The 22,976-nt window shown below is 35.0% G+C and overlaps 1 protein-coding gene across 1 annotated transcript in view; it reads right to left on the reverse strand.

Moving 5' to 3' along the window:
* Positions 1-22,976, reverse strand: part of CRPPA (CDP-L-ribitol pyrophosphorylase A) — a 300,837-nt gene that overhangs the window by 102,804 nt on the left and 175,057 nt on the right. The window contains exon 9 of the mRNA XM_035020668.1: positions 8,455-8,586. Coding sequence (XP_034876559.1) covers positions 8,455-8,586 — 132 coding nt within the window. The remainder of the gene's footprint in view (positions 1-8,454; positions 8,587-22,976) is intronic.

A 22,976-nucleotide genomic window follows, 5' to 3' on the forward strand; every position in this document is an offset into this window, starting at 1 on the left:
AAAGAGTGGTACAAATTCAGGTCTTTTGGCACAAAAGTATCCTACAGGAGTTGGACCTGTTCATATAGTTCTTAATGTTTCATTATGAATTTAGCTGGGTTAATTACAAGGAGATCCATCAACAAGAATGTTTTCTGGATGTCCTTTACAGTACATGCAAAACATTCAAAACCCAGACAATAGAGAAGGACAACAGTATTTTACTCATCAAGTAGAGAGATCTGGTTTATACTTTGTGACAGAAGATCAATTTACACAGCTTTATCTCATTTAATGTTGTTGCCAAACCACTTCATTTCACCATTCCATATCTTATTTTGGAGGCTTACAGAAGAATTCTCTAATCTTTTACAAATAATTATTTTTTTAAAAAGATTTTATTTATTTATTTGACATAGAGAGAGGCAGCTAGAGAGGGAACACAAGCAAGGGGAGTGTGAGAGGGAGAAGCAGGCTTCCTGCGGAGCAGGGAGCCCAATGCGGGGCTTGATCCCAGGATCCTGGGATCATGACCTGAGCTGAAGGCAGCCACTTGACGACTGAGCCACCCAGGCGCCCCACCAATAATTATTTTTTAAAAACATAAAATTATAAACCTGCTTTGATAACTTTCTTCCTTGCTTATATGCCTTCCAGAGCCATAGTTGTAGTTGAAGAAAAAGTGGCATGCAAGAGCAATGAGAAGGTCATTGAGCTCATTCACTTTATCTCCTGACTTATCCAGGACCTGGATTTTCTACTTCGGCCAAGTGGATCAGTCCTTTCCAAGGGCCTGATCTTGCGGAAAATACTCAATAACCCAAACGTTGTTTTCAAAGTCCTACTTCCCACTGCATCAAACCCAGTATGACAACAGCTCAGAGAAGAAAGGAGACAGGAAAATGGATAGACTAAAATGGTACACACTCCCTGCCGTACTAACATGGATGGTGATTCTCTCCCTGTTATAGATTGGATGTGTGTGTTCCCCGAGAATTCATATTGAAGTCCTAACCCCCAATGTGATAGTATTAAAAAGTGAGACCTCTGGTTGGGTATTAGGTCATGAGAGTGGAATCCTCATGAATAGAATTAGCTTTGTAATAAAGAGAGACCCCAGAGAGGCCTCACCCTCTTCCTGACATGTGAGGACACAATCAGAAAATGGTGGTCTGCGACAGCAAAGAGAGTCTTCACCAGAGCTTGACTATGTGGGCACCATGATCTCAGAATTCCAGCTTCCAGAAACATAAGAAATAAATCTGTTTTTTATAAGCCACCGGATTAGTGGTATTATTATAGCAGCAGAAGAGACTAAGACATTCTCCTCATTGACTTTTACTTTGAGTTGTCAAAACAAAAAACAAAAGAGTTCACTCTCTGAACTACAATGAAATATATGAACTACAATAAATAATTTCTCGGGCACCTGGGTGGCTCAGTCGTTAAGCGTCTGCCTTCGGCTCAGGTCATGATCCCAGGGTCCTGGGATCGAGCCCCACATCGGGCTCCCTGCTCAGCGGGAAGCCTGCTTCTCCCTCTCCCACTCCCCCTGCTTGTGTTCCTGCTTTCGCTCTCCGTCAAATAAATAAATAAAATCTTAAAAAAAATAAAAAATAAATAATTTCTCAACAAAATAAATAATAGTATGGGTAAAGATTATGGTCACATAAGGAAAGAAAATCCAGGCTCAGTTTCAGAATTTCCCTGTCAGAGTGAGAGACAGTGATGGTGTCACATGACAGAGACTGCCCACCTCCTAGGTCTCCATCTTCTTATTCAGTGGAGGCTTTAAGAATTTGACTTATGCATTTTACAAATGAATAATCAGACGCCTACACACTTATATTACTTGTTGAAGGTCACATAGCTTGTTGTTTCCATTAGACAGGATGATGCTAATTTAGACCAAGAAATAATCAGCTTTAATAGTCTTGGAAAACTCTACAACCACGTACCTCTGTGCTTCTATCTCTAAATCCTTGAGCATGTAGAACGCACAGATTAAATAAAAAACTGCTATAGGACTTTATACATTTTAGAGAATTCATAAATTTTATTGTCATAAAAGTTCATGTGTAAAATTTTATTTAAAAATGTATAATTGTGACAATAAGATATCATACAGAAAGCCTGGATGTAGGCAAATGACAAGCCCTTGATAGTAAATACAATGTGTTAAAGGTGCTCTGATTTCAACCTAGGACAAAATCCTATGACCTAGATTGATGGGGCTAACCCTGCAAAACAGCTCAACCAACACATTCTCCAACCAAATTCCACCTTTTATTTCCATGCTATAGACACTACAGAGTAAAAAAACTTACATTGCCTCAGATTCTGTTTTATCAATGTTCTACAGATTCTACTATATACATGTAGGAGACTTAAAAGGTGGCTGTGAGCAGGTTGGCTTGGTGCCAGAAACAGGGAAACTAGGTCTAAGGCAGAGACTTTGTATTTTCTGGATCAGCTATGGTAGAGTTTCTATCTGTGGTCCCTACCATCCTATGTACCCAGAGTCGGTAATGGGAGGCACTTTTACTATCACAGTCCCAGAACAGTTTAGCATTTCTGCCACCTGCACGGTTCTTGACTAGGTATTATCCAGTTTGGTTCCATGATTCTTTAGAAATTCTATAAGCTACAAAAAATAATTCTTTTATTTAGACAATCATGGGTACATTTTGTTTACAACTAAGAACCTTCATCAATGGAATTGCCCTATTAGTGAGATAGCTTGTGATTGCTTAGAATGTTTGTCCTTGATGAACAAGAAGAGAGGATCTCACAGTTAGCTTAGAAACTTTCTCAAATGGTCATTCTTCATTCCCTTACTCAACTTCATCTCAACATTCCATTACTGCCATCTGGTATTCCAGAGCCTCCTCGGATGTGACAGTCCTTTATAGATTAAAGGTCAACAGTTGATTCTAATATGTCAATATACTTAAGAACCACTGACCTAATTCAGTCATCCAAGTCTGGTTCACATTAGACTTTCATCAGAGCTTGAACTTGTGGAATATATAGAGTCCCAGGTATAAGCTCGATCTACTGAAATAGATTCCCTAAGGTACAGACTAGGAATCTGTATTTATTAAATTCCTCAGGAGACTATAATACTGCCAGCTAAGGACTTTTCCAAGAACCAATATTTAGAAGCCACTGGCCCAGAAAATCATTCATCAGTTGGGCCTAATGTAAGTTCATTAAAACAAACTCTGAGAATAATCGTAGATTATTCAAGTAAGAGAAAGTATACAAATCTTCAATCTGGACCTCAGGAAAATATCTACTAAGATATTTCATGATACCTTTGTGAAGAAGGGGGACAAATAAAGCTGAATGCAAAACTCATTTGGGTCGGTTAGTCAATGGTACAATGTCTACACACACACACACAAAAAAGACACGTACCAGTGGAATAATATCCTTCTAACCTAGAAGCTCCTTCTGTGAAATGGTCAGTATAGTTTAGTTATTGTTACTAAACTATTACAGTAACAACAAAGTTTATTTTTCATACTACATACCCGTTGTTAATTTGCTGGGAGCTCAGATTCACAACATTTTCACTAGGGACTTAACCTGAAAGAATGTCCACAATTTGCAAGATCTCTAGTGGTAGTGAGTAGATAACAGATATATGAAGTTATATACTGACCAAATGAGTAACTGTTTTCTACTCTTAACACTTCTGGCACCTAATGTGTGGACTTTTATTTTTTCCCCACTGAACAATTCTGACAGACCATACAGGTTAGAGGTTCGGTCGCACAAGATTGTCTTCCAGTTCATATGGCAATCCAGAGCCATCTGTACTCCTAACCAACAGGCATAGATCAGGGGTTCCCAAACCACCCCCCTTTGCCTTTGATAATTTGCTAGAATGGCTCACAGAACTCAGGAAAACAGTTTACATAATATTACCAGTTCAAATTATAATAAATATATTTTTTAAATATATACTTGTAAATGCTTGTCTTAAAAAACAAAGTCATGGGACGCCTGGGTGGCTCAGTTGGTTAAGCATCTGCCTTCGGCTCTGGTCATGATGCCAGGGTCCTGGGATTGGGCCCCGCATCAGGCTCCCTATTCAGCGGAGAGCCTGCCTCTCCCTCTCCCTCCCACTCTGCCTACTAGTGCTGTCAAATAAATAAAATCTTAAAAAAAAAAACAAAAAACCACACACACACACAAAGTCAGGATAAAAATATTGTAGACTTCAGCAAAATTAAAACTGAAAGCTCTAAACTATGGGCTTGAACAGTTCATGCCAGAAATACTAGGTGTCTATAACTTCACTACTTTATCATCAGATACAGATTTTCAAATAATTAGAACAGGTTCCCAAAATACATCATTGTGTATCACAGCCTTCAATGATGACTTGCATCACAAACTTAGAATAATAGGAACAGTAATATCTTACACGTAAATTTAAAAGAATACTTAAAAAGGGACTAAGATCCTTTATGTGGATTAAGCTATAAAACCTGGTTTTTAATTATTCATAGTTATGTTTGTAGAGTTATTTTAGAAAGAAGAATAGTACTTGATTTAAATTCATCCAATAAATTATAAGGGCAAACTTTATCCTACATTTCTAGGCTAGAGCATAAATTTCCAGTCTTATTTATTTACAACTTGAGAAATTGAGCACTAGATAATAAAGTCAGGAAACTTTATACTATACATAAATGGTCAAGCCAGCCACTTGATCCATAAGTCTAAGATTAATCTACCCATAAAGAATTTATTTTAAATGATTAATTTTTTGAGGCCAGCAAAATATTTTAAAGTTAATTTTGGAAAAAGTTGATTTGTGCTTTACTACATTGATATAGCTAAGGAAATCGCATATTCAGTAATTTCACAAATAATGTCTCTGACCAGAAAAAAAAAATGCACACATGTGAAGCATATCTAGAGTTAAGTAAAGGATCTGTTGAAATTTCTTATATCAGTTAAGAATATATGGAGAAATGGAGTTGAAACATTATATGATTAGATGCATTTGTTGGTATTTGAATTATCAAAGAATTATCAATAATTGATCATGGGTAACACTGCAGAAGATTTAGAGATATTCAAGAAGGAATCAATCCTTATCCTTTTCCAAATCAATTTCTTCCTTAAAGGTGTACACAATTTGGAATTACTCATTATGAAGAAAGTATGACTAATTAATCAGAGGCTTTATTATAATTCCAAAAAGATAAAAGACTGAAATGTAACTAATAAGTTTAAATTCACCAAACACAGAAAGTCCTACATGTGTGTAGAACTCTACAAAAACACAAATAGAGACTTAACAGCAGCTTATGTGATCCTATTTAACTATAAATATCATATACATCAACACTATGAAGGAGCAATTGAGCCATCCAGATCATCCCCATTACCAGAGATACTATATACGTAAGAATGCAGGTCTTCTTTAAACTAGAAAGACGGTATGTCTAGCACAGACAATGAAGCCAATACATTCTCTCATCCAAGGAGGAGTTACCAATCAACTGAAGCTATGTCTTATGAAAAATGGTTAAAAATCTTTCCAGATTTCACTGTTCTTCATTTCACTGATCAGAGACTGAAAAGGAAACACATTAACTATCTACAAATACACCCTAATGGCTATCACAGCGATGGACTGGTTTAGGGAACAAAATCCAGTGTATGAATGCTATAAAAAACTGTATCTGACAGCACCATGGAAAGCACAAACTGACACTCTTCTCACTTAACAGTGACAGAAGCTTTACCTTAGGAATCTTCATATCCTTAGTATTGATAGAATGTTTGTCAAATAGGCTCTCAAAATTAAAGATACTGATTTAGCTAAGTCGAAAAATTAGTACTGAAGTAAAAGGAAAAAGTAAAAAAAAAAAAAAAAATAGTGAAAGACTGTCCAGAGGTAGTGGTTTCTTTATGTAGGGCCTATTTATGAGGACTGTATCCCAAAGTTTCATTTAGAGAGTATTAGCCTCAGAGTTGCCTATGTTTAAAGGGTTACAGTAGAAAATGGAAAATGATATCCCCTTGTCCCCGATTTGCAGATGTGAAATGTTCATCAGCTTATTAAGAATTTGCGAGAAGCCCTCCATGGAAGACATCTGTTTAACTCTATTCACTGATGCCTCCCCAATTTTTTAACCATAGCTCTTTAACGGCCTATCTAATGAACATCGCAGAATCCTTTGGTAAATGCTCTTTAAGGTGGAATTGTGCCCTGGACATGTCCTAGCCTAGTAGGAGTCAACTGGCACCTGTGTCTTTAAGGATAAAAGTAAACCCTATATTTTAAACATTCTTACACATTTCAGACATCTTCACTATTTTATTTTAAAGAAAAGCAACATCCAAGTAAGCTATCTTTGCTTCTTAAAATGATGAGAGACATATTTTGAAGGCTTAGCAGGGTCATTTTCTATACAGTCTTGACAGCTAAGTAGACAGATTGCTTAACAGGTCCAAATTTGCTCAAAATAATAATGGTCAGCTGCAAAGTAGTAGGCTGCAAAACCTCCTCCTTTTCAACAAGACCACTTTTCCAATCACAGGTGCAGAGTCACATAGATATGCAACTCCATGGCATTCATGGGGAGAGAATGCCAGGTGTGGAGAAATGAACAATTTTGTTACGAATATGAACTCCACAACAGTTGTCAGATTTAGGAAATAAAAACACAAGGTGCCCAGTTATACTGAATTTCATGTAAGATAACAAAGAATTTTAGTGCAAGTATGTTTCCTGTAATATTTCAGACATACTTGTACTAAAACTTATTGTTTATCTGAAATTTGCATCTCACTAGGCATGCTATGTATCATTTGGACCATACTCTCCCACTGGAATATCAACTAGGGTGCATACAGACCCTTTGTGTTTAGCCTAAATCACAGGAAAAATAAAGTCCCGGGGACTGTATGTGCTCTTCCATTTCTTAGCTTTTGAGATTTTTCTCAATGAACTATTTTTATAACTACATAGTGTAGCATGAGTAGTGTGCATCCATGACTCCTTCGCATGGCACAAGAGAAAGAACTGATTTTTCCAACCACAATAATCTGGAATACAATCAAAGACAATCTATTGGAGAAGGAATATTTTTTTAAAGATTTTATTTATTTGACAGAGAGAGACACAGCAAGAGAGGGAACACAAGCAGGGGGAGTGGGAGAGGGAGAAGCAGGCTTCCCGCTGATCAGGGAGCCCAATGTGGGGCTCAATCCCAGGACGCTAGGACCATGACCTGAGCTGAAGGCAGATGCTTAATGACTGAGCCACCCAGGCGCCCCAAAGACAGAATATTCTTGAACAAAGATACAGACCCAAGTTCTTATTCTTACTCTTCCAGTTATGCATTGTTCTTGGGCAAGTATGTGTATTTCTTCAGGCCTTGGCTGCCCTGACTTCAATAGCCCCTACAATGCTAATATATTATACTTCCATGGTCCTAAGTAAATTTAGCTTTGCCTCATTCTTGATGACTACCCAGAGTCCATACTTACATATTATGGAAGCAGAGAAAACCACCTCAAAGAAAACCAAGGATTGGCTAAAAGATGGTGCTTATATTTAATTAAAATCCATTTGTTTCAAAAGAAATGTTGTTATCTTCAGGCTAAAAGGGTACCTTAAATATTTCACAAATAATAACTGTTATTCATCAACAATACATTCCTTGGTCAGTACAAATCACTTTTATTCCAGACCAATAAAAACCCCGTTGACTTTTCCACTTTCTTGATTCTTGTGGGGTACCTCTAAGACACTACAAAGCATTCTGCAATTTCAATAAAAGGTATCTATACACAAAGGGCAAATCCATCTTCCCTAACACAGTCTCCAAATAGTTTGATTTAAATAGCATTTCTTTGCACTAAGACTCTATAATGCTAATTCATTTTGCCTTCAGCTTAACTTTCTGCTATTAATAGAGTGACAATAAGAATTTTTCTCTAAATAGCATGCCCTCTTATAATATGAATGTCAAGCGTTGCTTTCAAGTAATTAAAAACCTGATCACCAACATCTTTAGCACAACATAAAAGAAACAAGCCATTTCAAATTACACAAATGGCTGCATTCTGAACTCAGTTAAATACAAAACTCTAGTTCAATTTGAATTTCTAATTTCAAATTCCAAATTTAGGACATACTTAAAATAATTTATTGTTTATCTGAAATTCAAATTTAGCCAGGCATTCTGTATTTTTTTATTTAACAAATCTGGCAACCCCATGTGGGCTACCTAGTATAAGATATCCACCAATTTCACCTTCTTATTTTCCTTCATCAGAACACTTGTTTTGATTTTATTTTTCCCTCAAGAGAGGTTCTGCCTATGTGAGAACACAGACAATTTTCCAGCCAAAATTTTTCTTATCATTAATGTATCTTTGCTTTTAAAAAATCAGGTTCCCTCCATTAAAACTGTAGTCTACAAAACACAAAATTTTACTTACCTGTGGGAAATATATAAGAAGACCAGATAATAAAATATTTCTTTTTTTCACTTCCTTTGCATATTCCCTGATCTGTATTAGGCTTTCCATTTTCTCATCAAAAGGTACTGATTTATAATCAAGAAAATATACCTGCAAAATAATACAAAAGGTAATATTAGAATACCATTCCTTTCACTTTCCTTTGAAAAATATAACATTAAAGAAGCTCAAACACAATATATTATTGTAATTTTTATCAGTGTGTGTTAATTTCTAGATATGCATTTCAACCATAAATGTTTATTAAAATTGATGAATCCTCCTTTATAAATAAAGGCAGTAAACAGTCATTGAGAACACAATATTGAAAAATACAAAATGCTAATATTCTATTTCTACTTGTCTCAGAGTCAAATGTATAAAGAATATATGATTTCAACCATTTGTTCTATTTAATTTATAATTTGAAACTAGGCTACATAGAAATATCATATATTAGTTACCAATATCAATAAAATTAAAGGGAGTGCTTACCTATTACATTCATAAATATTTTTAGAAGAACCCCTTTCAAATAATTGAAATTCTAATAAATCACCTATTTCTTAGAGAAAATCCAGAATTTTATATGTAATTTTTAGCAGTGTTAAATAGTATTTTTCTTGAAATTATTCCAGACTATTTTTTAAATATCATTTTTCATTTAAATTTTAAGGAGCTCAGGGTAAGTTTTCCTCTTTCAAATTATTGAAGTTTTATGGTACTGTTCATCTTTTGTGGGACATAAAATATCTAAACCACAAGAGCATCAAAATAAGACACAATTACGTACACAGAATAAACACTCAAACATGTATTCTTTCACAATACCAGATTTAAGAAATGCTCAAAAATTATAATTTGTTCAATTACATGTATTTATTATCTAGAAACGTTTTAAAATCTACTCTGCTTTGAAACTCTTATACTAATCCCTCCGCTTCCTCTCTTCATTCATATAAAAACACGCTCTACAGAAAATACAAAACAAAATCTTACTATGTTTTTTCTGTAACAGAAGGGAATGAGTTTCCACCTACCACCTTGCATTTTGCTCTTCCAGGGAAAAGCACTTAACATCCATTTTAAAAGAAAATCATGTGAGGACATGTATGTATATCAATTCAGTAGATCTTCAGTCACTATTTCTTGGACATTTTCATTATAGTTAACCGAAGACATACACATATAGTTACTTCCTCCTAAAATCTAAAGTGACAATGGAGACTTTATTTCTTAAAAATGCTCTATCCATTAGAGAACCAAAAGAATAGACAAAAAAGCAAAAAAAGAACAATTAGAAGATAAAAAGCACAAAGAAAAAGGTCTCAGGCTTTACTATCTACTGAATAGTTGAAGAAAAGACAATGTGACCCTGTGACCTTGAGCTCACCCTCCCTTAGCAGTGATTCCCTGAAAACTTATAAAGATGAAATCTCAGATTTTTCACCAGGCAACAATGCTTAAAGCAAATATGAGACTGGTGAACCACAGCCAGGCTGGAATAACTGTGAATGAACTATAAATATTAGACTTTCCTTCAGGGTAATTTAACTTATAACCAGGTGTTCCCCTAGCTGAGACCTGGAAGCTAACAGTGATCAGCTGTTAAAAAGATACTAGGTCCTATTTGTAGCTTGAGCCTTCTAGAAGGATGGCTCACACACCACCTTTCTATGATCTCCTTCCCTCCGCCTTGATAAGGTGGAGGAAAAGTGGAGGGGAAAAAAGGCAGGCCCATACTAATGTGAAATTAAGAGCTCAAGAGCTAAAGCTGAAGATACATGTCCATCTCTGCATTTTCTCCTGTCCTGAGGTCTTTTAGGATTGTACAAACTAGTGCCACAGGATTCTTCTAGTCTTGTGAGTTTAAAATATCTTTCTGAAGCTAAAATTGCTGACTGTGGGCTTGTCCAAAAAAAAAAAAAAAAGCAGGCTAATTCCCCAAACTCGAGGCAATTTATGTAATTACAGTCCTGTTATGAATCTAGAGCTAGGGGACTGGCTGAGACTAAGACTCTCTCCTGGGCCCATACTGCCAGGTCATTACATAGTCCCATACCTTCTGGACTAAGGAACAACACTACTGTTTGGTGTTACATGCCTCAGAGTACTCTTTAACTCTTTTACCTGTGTAATTATCTGTAATATTTAGATACCAGGAAATGCCAGGAGCCACCATGCCCAATATACTTTATATGAATAGAATGTCCTAGGGGTTTGCAATGCACAATCTGGGAAACCTTACTGTTAGCCTAGATACTCAATGAGGCAAAGAGACATTTCTTGTTTAATACAAGTCTTCCTAACAAATTTTCAGTCTGAAAAATCTTACAGTAAAATAAAGGGGGGTGCAGAAAGGGTTTGTGGAAAAAATAGCACAAGAAGCAGAAAAGATAAAACCACTCCACTTTGTAATTACAGCCTCCACATAGATTTAAAATGCACAGAAATTAAAGAATGGAAATGCTGGTAACGTATTAATTGGAGAAGGAATGATGGATACAACTGGGAACAGAGCTCTGCACTTCAAAGCTGCCATTGAACTTGGCTCAGGAGAAAGTGCACCTGCCAAGGGAAACTCCCTGCAAAGTCAGAGCTGGGAGCAGGTGCTCATTTTTCAATTTTCCTAAAAAAGTGTCCTAAAAGAGAGCCTAAAGTTAATAAAAACTTTGGGAGCTTAAAAGTGGTATAAGTAAAACTCTTGACAAGAATAAATTATACCAGGGTGCCTGGGTGGCTCAGTTGGTTAAGCGACTGCCTTCGGCTCAGGTCACGATCCCGGAGTCCCTGGATCAAGTCCCACATCGGGCTCCCTGCTCAGCAGGGAGTCTGCTTCTCCCTCTGACCCTCCCCCCTCTCATGTGCTCTCTCTCATTCTCTCTCTCTCAAATAAATAAATAAAATCTTTAAAAAAAAAAAAAGACTTTAAAAAAAAAGAATAAATTATACTGGAATGAGAAGGCTCAAGAGAGAAAGTATGCTGAATCTGCATTTTGTTAAAAAAAAAAAAGACAGAAATTAATGATTTTACACTGAGTTAACTTAGTGATTTATGTTTTTAAAATAATGGTATTTAACTAAAACTATATACATCTCTACTGTATAGTTTTTGAACTTGCAGAAGGAGAAAAGTATTATCTGTATCAATGCAGCAAATTATAGGAAGAAATTAAAGTAGCAAATAAAACAATTCACCAACAGCAGTAACAAAATAAGCTTGTGGAAAGAACTCAAATATAAAAGTAATACAAATAAATTGAGCATATTTAACCATCTCCTAAGTAACAGATTTACCAGATTGGATTTTTAAGGAAAAAATCTAACAATATGCTAGTTATAAGATAAATGTCTAAAGCAAACTAACCTGAAAAGCACAAAATAAAAGGATGAACAGACATGCCTTGCAAACACTACCAAAAATGAAGGTTGTAGCAATATGATTCATTTTAGTTTAAGACAAAAACTATTAATTCACATAAAGGCACAAGGTGCATAATAAAAAAACAAATTATAACAAACTTATTAAGAACATAGATTTGAATACACAAGACAAAATATTTGACTGATTATGAGAACATTCTTTTTTTTTTAAAGATTTTATTTATTTATTTGAGAGAGAGAGAATGAGAGAGAGCGAGTACATGAGAGGGGGGAGGGTCAGAGGGAGAAGCAGACTCCTGCCGAGCAGGGAGCCCGATGTGGAACTCGATCCAGGGACTCCAGGATCATGACCTGAGCCGAAGGCAGTCGCTTAACCAACTGAGCCACCCAGGCGCCCGAGAACATATTTTCCAAATCAATAAACAGAGATGTTACTGCACTTGTCTTAAAAACTAATGTACCAAACATATTAAAAAACAAAGTTGGAACAGATTCTGCTTCCGGTGCAGCAGCTAAACTGAGGGGTTTTTCCTCTCCCTTCAAGGTTATAATTTTATTCCTGTTTTTCTGGCTGTTCTTATCTAGGAAAAGTTGCATATGAACTGATGTCACTTCCAAAATATAGAGACCTAACTCCCTTATTTATTGATCACGTAGAAGCTAATTTTTTTTTTCAGAAACATGTATTATAGCAAAAACAGATGATGAATTGAAAAACAAAGCACAATAGTCTTTTAAAGTTCTCACCAAGTCATGAAATGTCAAACAAGGACTGGAAGACTTTCACTCCAGCTAAAGATCTATTAGACACAACACACCCTAGTTCTTTGGAAAGATAAAAGATAATGGCATGTAAAGAAATCATTAAGCCAATGCTGTTCACCACACATTCCATGAATTAAGGAAATGCATAAAAGTGAATTCTAGGCAAGCTATTTATACATCTACAAATTGCCTATATTATCCCATCAAACCATCAAACTATGTTACCCATTAAGTAATCAGTACTTAAATTATAGGGAAAGTTTAAGAAATGTACTAAAACATAAGACTCTGCTCGACATTGTACTAGTTGACATAATCAACTTTTAAAGAAACAGATATGGATATTGACCTTATGAAATGTATTAGCAGGTTGACAAAATTCAAACATGAAGTAGGATACATCTCAAAATTCTCTTTCACTAGATGGGTCTGATGACATCATGATTAACAGAAGAAAATCTCCAGCAGATGTATTTCCTAATACCAATACCATGAAATTTAAGCATGTATTTTACATTGTGCTACTAATTTTGAACTTCTACACCAGTTACTTATGAGTTCCAGGAAAAAATTCAGTTGGTACAATAAAGCAATCAATTTTAATTTTAAAGACAGGGCAGATTTATACAACTACAGGAGAGGGTTACAAAATGATCATGATAGCTCAAGAGAAATGTAAATGTTTTTGCCTTAATAAAACAAACTTACAGCATGGATAGTCTTGCATCCATTGAAATGTAGCAAAACATTTCATGTAGGTTGAGTTCTGCAGATTTGCTTATAGCTACATCAAGTAGATATTCTTTGATCTCTTTTTGAACTGTTCACTCACTTACTACTTGTAAATTACAGTTACAATATTTCCCCCTTAGGATGCCATTTCTAACAGTTTTATTTTCATTCATACATAAAAAAAAAAGGTAAGAATATCTTCCTACCCTCCCCCAAAGAATGTTCATTTTTTTTTTTAACATAGCAAATTCATTCTTATAAACTAGTAAACTGCTTAAACATTTAACATATGGGTAGCTTCATGGCTTTGTGGGTGGGCAAGGTTTCTGGCACTCAGAGTTTGGAAAATGCTCCTCTGGGCCTCATGTCTTCTACATTCAGTTCTACACATGCTTTATATTTGTCTAGTAACTATTTTAATACATCCCTGGCCCCAGACTGAATTGCATTAATTTTTTATACTTTAATAAGTAATTTTTCATTTGTCTCTGAGGACAGGTACATTAATTAAAGGACAATAATTAATACCAAGTACAATATTCTTTAAAACCTCAGGAATGTTCCATAACCCTACATTTAACACTTCTGCTTCATTCCAGAACCCATGTTAACAGGCCTAAGAAGGGAATCAGGAATTGTTGTAGGAGAGGAAACCGAGTCTTTGTTTATTTGAGTAGGAAGTCAATTCTTGAAGCTTCAGTATATATCCAAATATGCACTGCCTTATGCCCACCACAGTGGAAGGAAGAATGCTTATGGTAATTATCAAATAATTAAGTTAGAAAGAATTGGTAGATAGACCAGAGACTCTCTGAATCTACACAACAGATACTGCAAAATTATCTACCTATCTGTACAGAAAAGTAAATTGTGTGAATCAGGCCCAACATCTAACAACACCATTTTTCAAAAGAAATACAGGGAGATCTAACAAAAGATAAAACTGGTCAATATTAAGCAGATCAAAGTAAGAGTTTAAGGAATAAAAAAGTAAGTTTAGAGAAACTTATCACCCCAACTATTTATGAATTACATGGATTCTATCAATGAAAATTATATATTAATGAGCTGTACTTTCATTTTTTAACTGTACTTTTAAAAAGAAAAAGGAACAAGCTTCTAATGTTGAATCATTTCATTTTGGAACAAGTTTATTTTTTTTAAGATTTTATTTATTTGAGAGCGAGAGAGAATGTGAGCGAGCACAGGTGGGGGGAGGGGCAGAGGGAGAGGGAGAAGCAGAGCCCCACTGAGCAGGGAGCCTGACCAGAACCTTGAGATCATGACCTGAGCCAAAGGGCAGATGCTTAACCAACTGTGCCACCCAGGCGTCCTATTTTGGAACAAGTTTAAATCAACGCCATCAAGCAATTCAATGCATAATTCTGATGAATAGAAGCTAATTAAGAGTGGTAAGTGATCATAAAAATTCAGAGCAAATTTTTAACAACTCATCTATAAATCTTAAAATACCAGCAAAACTATTAGGCTGAGAAATGAGGGCATTTAACCAAAGTAGTAAATAAACAGTATTTCACATTAAAATATTAGCCATACAAAAGATTTAAACGTTTTTATTGATTCCAAGAATTAAAAAGTAATTAAGTTTTATAGTATCAAGACAAATGTTCTACTTGCATATCCATTTAGTTGCAGATCCTTATGTAAAAGATCAAAGAAGTAATGAAACCAGAACTTCACATTTTTAAACAGGCACTAGGAAAACCTAACATAGTTTGCAAACATGTTTAAAAATGATTTTTTTTTCAGATTTCATAAGATATTTCTCCTATAATAGAACTCTGCCACTGTTGTATTATGGAACAATTACCTGAAGCATTATATACCTCTACAATTAAAATCTGTACCATCTATAACAAACTTTAGAATCAAAAGGTAACAGCAATCCCAATGATTAATATGAAGCATTGACTTGCTAAACTAGTATTATTTAAAACATATGAGGGTATGTGCTATGGTGAGCGCTGTGAATTGTGTAAGACTGTTGAATCACAGACCTGTACCTCTGAAACAAATACATTATATGTTAAAAAAAAAAAAAAAAAAAGATAATAGGAAGGGAAAAATGAAGGAGGGGAAATCAGAGGGGGAGATGAACCATGAGAGACTATGGACTCAGAAACAAACTGAGGGTTCTAGAGGGGAGGGGGGTGGGAGGATGGGTTAGCCTGGTGATGGGTATTAAAGAGGGCATGTTCTGCATGGAGCACTGGGTGTTAAGCACAAACAATGAATCACAGAACACTATATCAAAAACTAAGGATGTAATGTATGGTGATTAACATAACAATAAAAATTAAATAAATAAATAAATAAATAAAATGAACAGAGAACTTTGCTCCTAAAAAAAAAAAGAAGAAGAAGAAGATAGCAGGAAGGCAAAAATGAAGGGGGGTAAATCAGAGGGGGAGACGAACCATGAGAGACTATGGACTTTGAGAAACAAACTGAGGGTTCTAGACGGGAGGAGTGGGAGGATGGGTTAGCCTGGTGATGGGTATTAAAGAGGGCACGTACTGCATGGAGCACTGGGTGTTACATGCAAACAATGAATCATGGAAAACTACATCAAAAACTAATGATGTAATGTATGGTGACTAACATAACAATAAAAAACAAACAAACAAAAAACATATTAAATCACTAACGTAAGTTACAAAAACCAGGTATGTGGTTCTTCACTAAGTTTAGTATAATTGTCTTTATATATTTTAGTAACTTATCAAAATTTTATTTTACATAATAGTTTATTACACATTAATCAACAATCTGTAATTATCAAGGTTGTCTGCAGGTGATTTAGATAAGCATTACATGATATGTTTAAAAAATAAATGAGTATTTTTGGAGTTCACAAATAAAGGTACCTTACGCTAACCATTACAAAGTCCATTTACATTTATAAAAATTGATTCTACTTTTATATACCTACGTTATATATCACTTAAAGTGATTCTTGACATTTTTAATATGTTTCAAAAGGCAAAACAATAAAAAACCTTTTCAGAAGATGAGGTGTTTTGAATTCTATATAGCAAAAACAAAAAGTACTAAAAAACATGATCAAAGAGATCAAAACGCAGGTATATGATGCATGTAAATCATATTAGCATAGCCTCCACAGATTTATCCTATGTCTTTTATTAAGTATGGCAAAAATACTTTAACAATCTCAGTAATTAACAATTTCAGGAATAGTCATTGGTAGCATTTAATAACCTCAGCTCTCTTTGATCCCAGGAAATTCATATTACAATAACCAATTCATATTACAATAATCTCAATTACAAATTCAGATCTTACCAATATTGCTTTTGAATTATTTGATAACATTAAATTTACATAATTATAAAAAAGATACAGAAAAACTGTTCTAATTTAAGGAAATTTAAAAACATTCTCAGTCTCAGAAAATAGAATTCCCAGAAATTCCAATTAGAGTGCTTCCAATAACTAATTAGAAGATCAATGGTACTTTGCTTTAGACTATTTTTGATTAAAATAAAGTGCTAACTAAACTTTATATTTCTGAGAACATTTTTTTTTTCATGAAGCTACATCATGTAAGAGAACTGACGTGGGGCACCTGGGTGGCTCAGCCAGTTAAGCATCGGACTCACGGTTTCAGTTCAGGTCATGATCTCATGGTCATAGGATCAAGCCCCATGTTGGGCTCTGGGGTCAATGTAGGAGTCTGCTTAAGACTCCTTCTCCTTCTCCCTCTGCATTCTCCCTTCCCCCCAACGAATAAATAAATAAATCTTAAAGAAAAAATAGAACTGACCCAATATAAAGGGTAGTCAATAAAACATAGTCTAAAACTGCAATGTCTACTAAAGTAGCCACTAGCCATATGTGACTATTTACATTTAAATTCAAAATTATTAAATTTAAATAAAACTGAAAATGCAGTAGGTATACTTCAAGTGCTCATAGCAACAGGTAGCTAGTGGCTACCATAGACAGGAGTATAGCAATCGAACATTTCATCATTGCAGAAAGTGCTAACAGGCTGTACTCATCTAGGACAAAAGAAGCCTGTATAATATCATGCTCATCATATATCCCATTAATTTTTTTGGTCATTAACTTATGTGTCTGTGTTATAAAAAGGATTTTTCTTTCCTGACTAAATGTTAAGTTACTAGTTAAAATCCTACTAGTAAAAGTACTCGAAAAATTCTATCTGGAATATACAAAATTATTATAGCGTCTGACCTAAAACAGACTGAGCTTTTTCTTATTTACATATATTTCTGAAAATGTGGATCAATATGAATGTACGAAAATAAAATTCAAACTGAGATGGGTCCAGCTTCTATTTTTGCCTAAGTAGGTGTAATTGGGACCAAACTTACCTTTCCACTTCCAACAAATAAACTAAGTACACAAACTAAACAAAACAAAGATATTTAAGACATGACACACCTGGCAACTAGGGACAGTTCTGAGAGATGAGAACAAATGATACGAGCCCTATGTCTGCACCAATTACTTCCTTAAAATAGTTTCCAGGCTATGGCACATTGAAGGGAGAGGTGGATATGTGGGTTTCAGAGCCTAGAGAGACAAAGGTGGGTAGAGTTCACAAAGTAAAGCTCTAGGCAAAGAGTGAGAAGGCTGGTGATTATCAGACTAACTCTCTCCCATATTCAGCAGAGTACTGATCAGTGCATGCATTTGAGAATAAAAACAAGCTGAGGTGGGGGAAAAATTCACTGGAGATTAGATAGAACAGTGCCTGATGCACACCCAAGGTCAGGAATAATGGTGGGAGCCATCAGCCAGAATGGAAGACTTCATAATTTACAGGGCATTAGGTAAAATACTAAGAAGGGTCTTGCTTCAGTTGTGAAGAATGATTAGACCTACATTAAAATACTAATTAGTTCGACCTAAAAATCATAGAAACGACATAGAAAAGGATCAAACTGTTTCCAACTAACTATGCCCCAGGAAAAAAGCTCAAAAATATTCATAGTAATAAAAAAATATCCAGTACCCAACAAGGTAAAACTCACAAATTCTAACAGCTCATCAAAATATATCAAATGTCAAAAAAAGCAGAAAAATATGACCCATAAGAAAAATCAATCAAAACCAACTCAGCAGTGACACATTTATTAGAATGAAAAAGGACATTAAAACAATTTTACAACTATGTTCCATTTGTTCACAAAGCTCTAGGAAAGAATGCATGTGTTAAACAGAAAAAAGGAAGATGTAAAAGAATCCTACACCTAACTTATAAAGATGAAAATATCATCATCTGATATTTTTAAAAAACATATTGGAGGGGATTAATAGATTAGACATTGCAGAAGATTAGTGAACTTAAAAATACAGCAATAGCAACTATTTAAAATGAAACAGAAAAAAGACTCAAAGAAAAAAAAAGGAAAAATAAACAGAGCATTAGTGAGATATGGATCAACTTCAAACAATCTAACATACAGATAATTGGAGTTCCCAGCTAAGTGTAGAGAACAAAAAACAATACGGCTGGAAAATTTTCCAAGTTAGATGAAAATTAAAAATCCACATAGCACACTTTAAACACACACACACACACACACACACACGTCCAGGCATATAAAGCCCCAGGAAAGTACTCATAAAAAGGAGATAAATACATCACTTGAAATTGACTCAGAACTGGTATCAATGTGCCAATTAGCAGACAAGGACATTAAAACAGGTACGATAACTGTTTAGCATTTATTCAAAAGTTAACTAGGGAAATAAAAGATATAAAAAGGTAAAAAGGATACAAATCAAAATTCTAGAAATGAAAATTACAATGCCAAGGTGAAAGATACATGATATTTTTTAAAAATTCAGGCATATGCAAGTCTGCATACATAGAATGGTAAAAAGAAGGTACATCCTCACAGCATATGTGTGCTGAGCTCAAATGAATGAATGGCCAGCCAGAGGTAAGAAACATCTGCTTGGCACATGCTTTCATCATGGAATAAGAATAAACTGGAAAACATAGATGAATGAGTGAAATATCACATTCTGTTGATATATTGCAAACTTAACATTTATTAAAGGTTTGAAGGTAACTTTTTCTTCAATTTTGTATTTATGACAAGTACACAAACTTCTCACTTTCAGGCTTCTGGATTCATTTAACTGAATAAGATAGATTCTAAGACAAAATCCTTCTTCAACTGTTAATATTATAATTACCTGGTAGGTCAGTGTATTACACAATCCAAATAAAAGGCAGAAATAGACTAGGAAAAGAAATAGCCAACTATAACCCATAATCTTTGCTTTCAAACTTCTGTCTTCATCAAATAGCCTAGTATTTATTAAATTCATAAGTAAATGCTATACATGTGAACTAAAATATAAAATTAATGCTCATAAATACATATTTTAAAATTTGCTTAATATAGTAGTAAGCCATTTAGAATTTTGAAATGAATATAAAAGGTAAGCCTCCTCTAAAAATGTTGGAAAATTACCCCCAAATTCAATTTTTAAGGGAAAAATAGATTTCCTCTAAGGAATGAAAAACACTTCAAAGGTTAATGTTGCTTTTTAGGGTAAATCTAGAAAAATACTTAAGATATTATCAGTCTTGTATTGACACAATAAGATGAGCTTCTTAACATAAAGCATAAAGATATGATTCACAAAATCTAAAAAACATATATGTAAAATAAACAATTATAGTTGCTGAATGGAAACAAATTTATTTTTCTAAAAAGGCAACATGGAAAAATTTGAACTATACTAAAAAGAAGGATAACACAAATCAAGATAATAAAAGTCATAGTTTAAATTTATACACAGTAAATAATACCGTAAAAACTCAGATAGATGTAGTATTATTCTCCTTAAGAGAACATAGCTATTCCTTAAGATGCATACCTAGCCACCTCATTCCTTTAAGTCACCACAAAGCATCCATTTGTGGTAGGCAACACTGTAACAGGATGGAATAGGAGACATAATGACTAGAAATGTCAAGGCAAGTTCAAGTCAAGAAACATTTCTGAATGCCCACACATGCTCGTTGGGAAAGGGGAAAAGACTCTGAGCACAGAGGTATTAAGGAAGGATTCCAAGAATATGATCACTCAAATTCTAAGGATAGTAAGAGTCAGGCAAGAGAAACACTAGAAAAATGGTGTCTCAGGTCAAAAAACTCACTAGAGTCAACACATGTCTGTCAAGCAATATGGCGCACGTGCTACAAGAGTTCATTAGCAGAGGGCCAACTACACAGTGAGGCAATGAGAAGCAGGGTGATAAAAGTTAGCAAGAACCAGACCAGGCCAAGGCTTTATGACCTGACTGAGCTTTGTCCAGTAGGCAATGAGGAGCTTCTAAAAGGTTTTAATAAAGAGAGTACCTCCTCATTAGCAATTAGCAAAATCTGTCATAGTAGCAATGATGAGGTCAGACTGAAACCAAAGAGAAACTGCTGGGAGGGACACAGCTCTTGGAGAGAGGAAGATAGGTTCCTTTTTTTTTTTTTTTTTTTTAACAGCATGCACTTGAACATTCCTCTCAAAACTGAGAAGAATGATGAAGACTGGAGATAAAAAAGGTATGAATTGGCACGAGTGATATTTTAAATCTGGAGACTCGATGACCCCAAGGTATACTAAAGAAACGTCTAACAGGTATTTTAGGTAAAGGTACCAAGTAACAGTGGCAAATAGATCATTTAGGATTGAAAATCTAAACCAGGGGCGCCTGGGTGGCTCAGTTGGTTAAGCGACTGCCTTCGGCTCAGGTCATGATCCTGGAGTCCCTGGATCGAGTCCTGCATCGGGCTCCCTGCTCAGCGAGGAGCCTGCTTCTCCCTCTAACCCTCCCCTGTCATGTACTTTCTCTCGCTCTCTCTCATTCTCACTCTCTCAAATAAATAAATAAATCTTAAAAAAAAAAAAAAAAGAAAGAAAGAAAATCTAAACCAAAGTCTGGGAACCTCCAGCCCACGTGTCTAATCCAGCCTACCACCTTTTTTTTTTTTTTTTTTTTTTTTTGGTCAGTGAAGTTTTACTGGAACACAGCCACACCCTTTCCTTTACATCTCATCTATGGCTACTTTTGCACTAGGACGGCAGAGCCCAGTAGTTCTAACAAAGACCATATTGGCCCGCAAGGCCCAAAATGTTTACTATCTGGCTCTGTATAAGAAAAATTTGCCAACCACTAATATAAAAAAATTATCTCAATCCAGGCACAGAAAATGACCTGAATTATCTCTTCTAAAATAAGAGCATCCTACTGAGTGGTTTTTCAGATCCTTTTCTTCAGCAATCTAGGTTTCTATGACTCAAGGGGGACAAGTATTGACATCCCTAAAAACAAACCATCATTTGGTAAATTAAAGTGAGCACAAGGATAATGGCATCTATGATATTCAACTTTCAGGATTGCTCTGAGGATTAAGTGGGATCATTTATATTAAAGGGAAAGAATGGGGATTCATTATTTTAAGCAATCAGTTAAGTGCCTGTTATTACCAACATTAACCTAATTATACCACTAATAAGCATTAGCAGGGCCACATTTGTGGGGGGGGGAGAAGAGGGTCTGAGGATTATAAAGGCAGTGGGAGTTCCATTTCTTAGAAATGGGAAGAGCAAAACACACAAGATCACAGTTAGTTCTCACTGGTTGGGCAAAAAAAACAGAACTCAGTCATTACCATAAACACATTAAATTAAAAAATTGAAACCTGTCATTTTCTCTCAAAAAATCTAGAAATGGGTACAATACTCACAGTACTTAGATTAAACACGCAAGTGACTTGAACCAGTCTAGTCATTTCCAAATAAGAATTTTCCAATGCCAATACTAGGATTATCTTGGCAATACTTGCTGCATTCCACCTCAGCAGGTACTAGTGAATCACGTATCCCAGCTTTTAGGTATAAGCTTCAAGATCCCATGAAATAAAACCTCTGCTGCCTGAAAATTTAATCATACTGTACTTTTCAAAAGTATCACAAACTTATTACAAACAGGGTTCAAGCCAAAGCATGTTTGGATGAAGAAGCTTTTTGCACTGATTCCATCACCTTTCTATACTTTCAATAAAAGAACAGTTCAGGCTTTCCAGGAAACTGCAGAAGTAATCTATTTTTAGGTGGCTATAAATTTTTATCCTAAAGGGATAGTGCTTAGGCCTGATAATATTCTTACCATCTTTCTGCCTACTAATGATTCAATCCATGAACAAGGTTTTGAGTTTTGTTTTTGTTTTCAATTGTGTTTTTCTTTGCATAACATGAAATGGTGGTACAGGAAGGATTTAATAAAACAACATGATCCATCATGCACATACTATGTAAGACTTGGCAAAAGCACTGTAAGTAATATGAAGGGTTTTTTAAAATTATGCCTTTACCTGGAATTCTATTAAAACTCAAGTAGTAAGGAAGCCATGGAGGTATGTACCTTGTCTTTCCAAGTCAGCTTTAGGATAAGAGAGTCTGTATATATAAACACACACAGAGAGATGAATAGAAAGCTTTTGAATATGAGTGGAATCTTTTTAATTATCTCAGTGAACAAATGTGCGCTCATCTGCCTAACTCAACCTTCAGAAACAAACCAAAAAGATCCCT

Source organism: Mirounga leonina, unplaced genomic scaffold (assembly GCF_011800145.1).
Source record: "Mirounga leonina isolate KUSES-001 unplaced genomic scaffold, KU_Mleo_1.0 Mir_174, whole genome shotgun sequence".
Taxonomy (NCBI): domain Eukaryota; kingdom Metazoa; phylum Chordata; class Mammalia; order Carnivora; family Phocidae; genus Mirounga; species Mirounga leonina.